At 46.4% G+C, this 8,515-nt stretch overlaps 1 protein-coding gene across 7 annotated transcripts in view; it reads right to left on the reverse strand.

The window, feature by feature from the left end:
* PLEKHM3 (pleckstrin homology domain containing M3) overlaps positions 1 to 8,515 on the reverse strand; it is a 162,854-nt gene that overhangs the window by 117,568 nt on the left and 36,771 nt on the right. For all 7 annotated transcript variants that reach the window (XM_006759432.2, XM_015561121.1, XM_015561120.1 and 4 more), the window contains one exon: positions 6,372 to 7,304. In XM_006759432.2, coding sequence (XP_006759495.1) covers positions 6,372 to 7,304 — 933 coding nt within the window. The remainder of the gene's footprint in view (positions 1 to 6,371; positions 7,305 to 8,515) is intronic.

Consider the following 8,515-nt stretch of genomic DNA (forward strand, 5'->3'; position numbering starts at 1 on the left):
ACCTGCCCTCCCTGCTGGCCTGCTCACCCCCAACTGCAACCCTGCCAGTCTGCTCACCCCCAACTTGCCCCCTGCCAGCCTGATCACCCACAACTGCCGTCCCATCCTGGCCTGATCACCCATAATTGTCCTGCCCTCTTGACCCCTAACCACCTCTACCTCGGCCCCGCCACCATGGCTTTGTCCAGAAGAACGTCCAGAAGGTCTCCTGAAAGGTCTCACAGTCTAATTAGCATATTACCCTTTTATTTGTGTGTATGTCTGTATATGTGTGTGTGTATGTGTGTGTATGTATATGTATATGTATAAGTTGGTGTGTATGTGTGTTTGTGTGTAAATAAATAAACTTAGCCAGTCAGGGTGAACACACACAAACTAGAACTTTCTCCTCTGGAAGACGGCAATCCAACACATCGAAAAACAAAAATGACTTAGACCTTACAAGGTGAGAAGACAACAGTGGACTGAACAGTTCTAAGCTGTTTATATGTTTGGGGGAGGGAGGGCATATCCAAGTTTTCCTTCATTGTCCTTTTCTCCTCTAATTGGCTACCTATCCACTCCTTAACTCAAATAAATTTTCATCTCACTACCATTCCTAGCAAGTGGAAGACAAATTTGAAAACAGCAGTAAAGATAGGAATTGGAGATACCAAGGAAAATCTATTTCTCTCTATTTTTTTTCTCTCATTTCCTTCTGAGACCTGGCACTTTTGCTGCTAGAGGATCTTCTGATTTTTCACATGGAAGTCAAGACAGATTTTGGCTACATTAGAACATTTTTTTTTCTCCAAGAGCATAATATACAACTTACCTTCTTAACACTTAAAAACCTACAGATCTTTCTTTATCTAGACTCACATGCATTATCAGCTCCCACATTTAATTTCCCATTTTCTTAAGAATTGCTATTCTGCATGATTTGCTCTGAGGCCAATAAGTAACTATGCCCAACTCAGAAATATTGCCTATTTCCCGACTGGCAGCCATTTAATGAATAATTAACCACTCCTTACTTTCTATCAGGGATGCTTGTATTACCAGGGTAAAGGTATCCTTTATGTCTAAACAATGTCATAAAACAGGCCTTTGCCAGAAAGACACCCTCATTTATCACACGAAATGCCATGTGGTATTAACAAGGTCGATACTGTTTGTTTAATATATTTTGCTTTCATAGGGGCTTGAAATGATTTGTTTTTGCAGCTGTAACAGAGTTAAATTAGGGATTTAGCTCCGGTTGAGCTAGTTGAGCATATATAACAAATAACAACCAGGAGCTATTACTTATCTGCCTGGAGGGCTTTGGTCATCTCCCCACAATTTACAGCATCCTTGGGGTACTGAGTTACACCACAAGCAGCCAGAGTCTATCCTTAAATAATCAATCCCCACTTCGCAGGATCTAAGGGGAGACTAAATAATTCAAATGTCTATTTCTTACTTCACAACACCCACCCCCAACATATAAATGCTATTAGTGCACAGATTTTTTTTTTAAGTTGAGTAATGATTTTAAGAGAAAAATCTTAGTTCAAAGACTACTTTCAGACATCCGTTCCCACAAATGAGAAACTTAAAAAAAAAACAACACTTTTTTGACCTTAAGCACCAACAATCAGCCCCCCTTCCTCTTTCTCTCTTCTCACACTGCTGTGTTGCCTTACATGGAGCAGGGGGAGAGGAGGAAGTTGGCTCCACAGATAAACTTGTCAAAAGCCTGCACGACAATACTAATGCCTCTCTACCTGTTTGTGAATGTCAGCTGGGAGCAAGCTCTGAAAAGCTTTGGGGGAAAAAAGCAAGGGGGGAAGGGAGGGGGCAAAGAAAAACTAGAGGGCAATTCAAACAAAAATGAAATCTCTCTCTCTCTCTCTCTCTCTCTCTCACACACACACACACACACACACACACACACACTCAGACACACAAAGAGAGGGAAAAAGTGCTCCCCCCAGCTCAGGTCCTAACAACATACTTCTTTATCAGAGGTTCATTGTCAATCAATTAGCCAAGGCAGCAGGGGTCTGTGAGGTGGGGGCTCCCGGGGAAACAATGGGCAGCCCTGTTGTATTACTATTTAATCACTTTTGCTAAATAAATAGAGCAGCCCCGAGGTGCTGTCATGTCAAGGGAATTTATAACAAAACAAAAAAACTTCATTTTTCATTGGTCATTCCTTTTTTCCCCTCAGGACAAGAGAGGATTATTACTGTAGCCTTAAGTTCCATCTTTGTGTTTCTTGCCTTTGATTCCCACTCGGACCCTGCCACTTTCTGGCACTAATTTGTCAGGCAGAACAAAGAGAGGATTTGTACCTCCTGTAAGGTCTCAATTAGGAATGGCTTCTGCTGTATTATGTGCCATTCAGAGAGGACACAATGCCGGTAATTACAGGAATTTGCACTAAATGGCTGAAGAATTCACAGCAAAACTTCCCCCCACCCTCCCCACCTTGGGTTTACCCCTCCCAAAGGCTGGGGCTGGAGGGGAGGGGCGCGGGGGGGGGGGCAGGACGAGGAAAGCAAAAAGCTCTTAAAGCCAGAGAAATGTAATTACCAACAGCAGCCCCAAGAGGTTAAACAGCAGCCGAAGAAGTAAACCCATGAAAACTGACAGCGTGACAATGGTGAGGGATCCCCAGGGCTCACTCTTTCTTGCAGCCTCTTCCTTGTCAACTTCAGAATCAGGAACACTGCCCCACAGTGGGCCACCCGATTTCACTTCCAGATGACAAAGCAGCAAGGAAAGGCGTTTTAAAAGGTGAGCTGTGCGTCTCCCTGATGCAGCATAAACAAGGCCCTGGGCCCTTTTATTATGGTACTGGACTCAATTGCTAGGTTTCTTGATTGCGGGGAAATTACAGGAAAAAATATCTGTGTGTACTAGTGCCAAGAAAGCCTTATCTACTGAGGGGAAATTGGTATGTACACACGTCGCATTCCTGAGGAAAACAGGGCTGCTGCCTCACACCACAGCTCTCTGTGAGCGGCCCAACTTAGAAGCACTTATAGGTACCTACTTGATAAATATTTCAATAAGCCGCATATGCATTTGTCTTAGCATTAATATTTTAATAGCACAGATTCCCCATTGCCAAACACAATTTAGAATCCCACCGGCAACTTCACTAACGGCGGGGCCCTCATCTTCTGCTCAGAGGTGTTTCTGAAAAGCTGTACTGAAGCGCCACCGAGTTTTCCTTAAACACCACTGTCCTCACGTGCTCCTCTGCTCAGCACCTCCTGCAGCTTCAGGGTCGGACATTAGGGTCAGCCTTGCCAAACCACCGGTTTTTGTAGGTCAACAATAACCCAATATCTGCAATTTTCTACAGTCCACCTCCGTCAGTTCTCTAACCCCAGGTGGGCCTGCCTTCTAGAGCTCTTGTCTCAGTTGCCATTTGGCAGTCACGAAGTGATTATATAAATAATGTCTGGCTTCCCTGGTGGAATGCAAGTTCCCTGAGAGCAGGGACCACGTTTACTTTCTTGCAGCACTGACTTGCCCAGGTGCACACCCATTTAAAGGCACGTGGTCAGAGACTTACAACACAATAAATGAGGAAGTTAATTTTCAAAGGCATATTTTCAGAAAGAGGGAAGAGAACGTGTAAAGGCTGTGGAGGTGGGACTGCCCAAGGTAGGTTCCAGAACGGCGAGAAGACCACCGTGGCTGGGGCTTCCCAAGCATAGGGCGGCCGTGGAGCTGAAAGGAAGTCGCGGACCAAGCCGCACATAATCAAATACAACTATAAAAAGTTCAAGCACATGCTAAGAAATATACAGTCATATATAAACATGTATTTTCAAAACCATAACCTCAGACATGTTTGGATGATTGTGATTCATTTTCTCTGCAGGGGCACTTTAAGTTTTGAAGAATATAGAAAATTCTTCACCTATAGAAAGAATTTAGTGCAATAAGGCCAACTGCACTATTTTGTAGATTTAAAAGCCAACATTTGTGGCTCCCCTGAATAGCAACTGAATGACATCATTAATAGAGAGCTACCCAGTGCAATCTTCCACTTTTAAGGCTTATTCATCAAAAATATTCACAGGGGGAGGGACTAAGTGGACATAAAAACTTACAGTCTAAAGAGGCGCACTAAAACCATGAAATATCGTGAATTAGCTTCTGCTTAAAATAACAGACAAAGCCAAGACTCAACTAAAAACAATTGACTGGACTTTTTGGCCTTCTGGAAGGTAAACATGCTATGGAACCAGCTCTTTCACCGAATGAGTGTTTTTATGAGAATGCAAAGCTGGGGAACACAAGTACTACACAGAGAAACAGCTGGTTTAGATTAACTGTGTTTGTGAGAAACATAGATCAATTTTTAAAGTTCCATCTGCTATAATAATCCTTGATATAATGAACAGCCTCCCAAGTAATTTAAAAAACATTCGGAGTTTTGCTTAACAAGTTTCTGCCTTTTCCTTTTGAGACTCTGCCCCCTACAGGAGATGAGGTATTCCTACCTGAGGTAGGAAGCAAGCGTTCCATGCACAGGCAAAGAAGGAAAACGGAAAGCAGCCCAGTAAGACCACTCGTATCACAAGGCAACTGAAGGTAGCCGTTTCCGAATGAAGAGAGAGCAAAGAAATGAAATTAAAACGTTGGACTTTGGAACTGGCCACACTACCCAAATTAGGATTGACTTCTCTCCACCCCAAAGTAAAAACCTGCCTGGGCCCTATTAAAACTCCAAACCAAAACGTGAAGGTAAAAGGTGAGCAGAGCAAGTGAGTTTGAGACCACCGTACCCGTCTCCTGGATTCCTCACTACCACCCATCCCAACCTATGGTCCAACCAACCAACTGTAGTGAACACAGCCAAGGGAGGCACCCTAAAACAGGGCACCCAAAGCAGCTGCCCCAAACTTTTACCCCTGCCCATTATCTAGTCCTTTTCCTATTTTTTTCTACTTAGCATCCTTCTCCCGGCCTCCCACTCACCTTTGTCTTTTTCCTGTTTCCTTTACCCATTGCCTGCGGAATGGCACCCTCCGCCTGCTTCTCTCCTCCCTCGGTCTGAGTGCTAGGGCGCTGCTATTGCAGCACAAAACAGTGCTCACGTCCCCGGGAAGCAAACTCACGAGAGGGAGGTGAATTAGGCAACAACCAGGTGACAATCCTTATGTTACACCTGAGGCTTTTCTTCCCCTTTTACTAGAAGTTTCCAATTCAGCTACTCACGTCTTGAGAATTAACCTGAGCTGTCCTCCCTGGTTGCAATAACAAGCACGTTTGTTGAACCTGTCAGCAATCTAAAGCCAGAGAAGTGTACTGTAATTCCAGAATGTGCACAAAGCAAGCTCTCAGTAAATTACTGTCGAATGTCGGGACTTTGAAATATACTCCATCAATTAGTTTAATCAAATACCAAAGTATCAATCATTTATAAGGACCTGCACTAAAACCAGTGTCTCTTTATTTCAAAACCATTTTCCAAAGTCAATGGCTGGCTCAGCACAGGCCTTTCCCGCCTGTGCCTTTGGGGGGTATATGCTCATCACCCAGTTCAGCTTCCTCATTGGCTGAGTGTTTCCAACCTCTCCAACCCCACAGGCAAGTTTCTGCTTCCAGTCCCTGAGGCCCCCCAGGCAAAACAGGGACAATTAAAGCTGCTGTCCTGGTAAATTCCTCTTCACAAATAGTGGGGTTTAGCAAAAGGGAAATCACTTGATTTTGTTTATAGTAGGTATATAGATTTGGTTTACTGCTTTGGGGAAGGTGAGAGGTCTGGGGAGTAGGGGAGAGAGCAGGGACAGGGTTTTAAGAAGTAACAGATGATTAGCCCTGACTCCACGGTCTCTCGCCTTCCATGGCAGTCCCAGAAGCTCCCACTTCCCCAGGATGAGGCACAGGCCCATTGTGACTCAGAGGTCATCTGCTTAGTCACCACCCACCCTCCACGTTTCTGTCGAGGCTGACTCCGTAGAATCCACCTTAACAGGATCTGACAAGTCATGAGCCACGGCAATGACTGACCACGGACGGGTTCCTTCCCTAAGAATGTCAGTCGTCAGCTCTGGGCCTGAATGTCTCGGAGGAGACAGTCGTGGCCTCCACACTCACAGTGACCTTGATTGAAGGAGGCAGAGGAAACAGAACCTGGCAGCCGCAGGAGGCCTAGTCTAGTGAGGCAATGGTTTGGCCAAGCCATTTGGAGTCAATGGTGTCTATCACCTCTGCTTCTACACTTACTTCACCAGCATGGCGTGAAGACAAACAGACGTTCTAACACAGCTTGTTAAACTGAAGGGGCTGTGACCGGCCTACGGAGGGGATTTTTAAACCGAATTCTAATTGTGAGCTTCAGCACTGGGTAATGAGCTTTAGGCTAAAAGGCTGCTTCCTACCTGCGCATTTGAAGCTCTGAGCAGTGAGTCCTCGTTCCAAAGACAGAGTCGTCAGGATGCTGAGGAAGCTGGTGGTCACGGACTGCCGCTTGCTCTTCCTGAGTTCGTGCCCCCCCATCGGATCCTGGGCCTTGCTCCTCAGGGTGACTTGCAGGTTTTGCTCTGAACTCCTCGCCGCATTGGCAGCTGTTTTCAGAGCCTCCATCCACTCCTGAGCCCTCTGCCGCGTCTCTGCCCGGAGGCGGAGGACATCTTGGGGGAAAATGACTTGAAAGCAAGAGTCACAGTCGTCCAGGTTGTCCACCTGGACAGCCAGACACACGTCCACGTTGTAGCTTAGCAGGGGGTCCTCGTCCAGCTTGCCGGGCTGAAAAGCCACGAGGTAGGCCCTGCTCAGCACAAACGTGAACGCCTTCCAGTTGTTCTGCACGGTGAGCCGGTACAGCGTGCCGGACTTGAGGACGTCCTGGTACTGTCTGGGGCCGCCCGCCACAGGGGACCGCGCGAGCAGCTCGCTGGGCTTCTGTAAACAATGACCCTGTGTGCAGTCAAAATGATAACCAGGCCCTGGTGAGTTTGCCAGCTCATCCTGCCGCCCCATGTTGCCGGGCACGGCGGCGTGTACGACCTCCCAGAGCTTCTGCCCCCAGTCCAAAGCCTCCCACGGGGACTCTGCCTTTAGCTGCAGCTGCGAGTTGTCATACAGAACAGTGTCCACCAGCCTGGCCTCGAGGTTGCCCAGGACAGATACGCTCTGGAAGTGGGAGAGCGGGTACGTGGCGGAGAGGCTTTGATTGCCGCTGCTGTCGCGGCTGTAGAAGCACAAGTTGTAAGGCGAGAGTTCTGCGTAGCAGCTTTGCCAGTAGCTGTCGTGGTCCTTCCTAATCTCCAGGTAACCTTTCTTCAGAATGTTTGGGAATGCCTGCTTGTGTTCTACAAAGAAAAAGAAAAAAAAGACCAAAAGAGCAATGTACTCATTCATTCATATGAATAAATCGAGTGCGATGAAAAGGCAGGTGCAAGAAACCAAGTGGATCAGGAGTCGATACCTTTCTAGTTCAAACTCAACACAGGGGAGGTAATAAAATTACAAGATAGTCTTGATGTAACTGGGGAAACCTCAGGTCTAAGAAACCTAACTAGGGTGAAATAAAAAGTACAAAAGTAAGAATCGGGGAGAAGATGTGACATGCAGAAGTCTGTGTAGAAAACAGAAATGCTGGGAACATGTGACTATCTGTGCGCCGTAGACCTGGGAAACAATTACACTTTGCCAGGATTTCTGGTTTTCTAGGTAACATTCTACAGAGTCCGAAATACACGAGACAGAATCTTCCTCCTGCCACCTGGCCTGACTCCCTGCTAAACCTCATCTTTCTTCAGGGGCTGAAGCCAGGCAGGGCCGACGGAAAGGACAGAGCAGGAGTGTGCTGCTCACTGATTCTGCTTCTCAGACACCCCGTTAGTCTTCAAGGCCAGTTCCTGGGCCTCCATCTTATAGCCAGTTCCCCAGGCGTGACTCAACAAGCTCTCTCGTTAGGTCTCTGCTTAGATAACAGTTCTCACCTCTGAGCTCAACTGTGCTTATGCTATTCCCTCCGCTCACAATGCTCCTTCCTACCACTTCTACCAGCTCCCAGACACTTGCCCTCACTTAGCTACCCTCTCTTTAGCAGGGGAGTTTGTCCTCACCCCTGCCCCGCCCCAATCCCCACCCCCTGCCTGCACATGCACACCCCTGGATCAGTATCAGTATCCCTACTATATTATTCCTCTTCTATGGGCTCTTGTCAAGCTGTATTATAATCATTTATTTAAATATCAAAATAAAATACATTTTGAAGTTGTTTTAAAAGTCTGTCCTTCCCATTCAGAAAGCCAAGAGACATATGAAAACATGCTCAAAGTCACTAATCATCCGAGAGATGCAAATCAAAACAACAATGAGGTACCATCTCACACCTGTCAGACTGGCTATCATCAACAAATCAACAAACGACAAGTGCTGGAGAGGATGTGGAGAAAAAGGAACACTTGTGCACTGCTGGTGGGAATGCAGACTGGTGCAGCCACTATGGAAGACAGTATGGAGTTTCCTCAAAAAGCTACAAATGGAACTCCCATTTGACCCTGTGATCCCACTC

The sequence above is a fragment of the Myotis davidii genome, unplaced genomic scaffold, assembly GCF_000327345.1.
Source record: "Myotis davidii unplaced genomic scaffold, ASM32734v1 scaffold394, whole genome shotgun sequence".
NCBI classification, from domain to species: Eukaryota; Metazoa; Chordata; class Mammalia; order Chiroptera; family Vespertilionidae; genus Myotis; species Myotis davidii.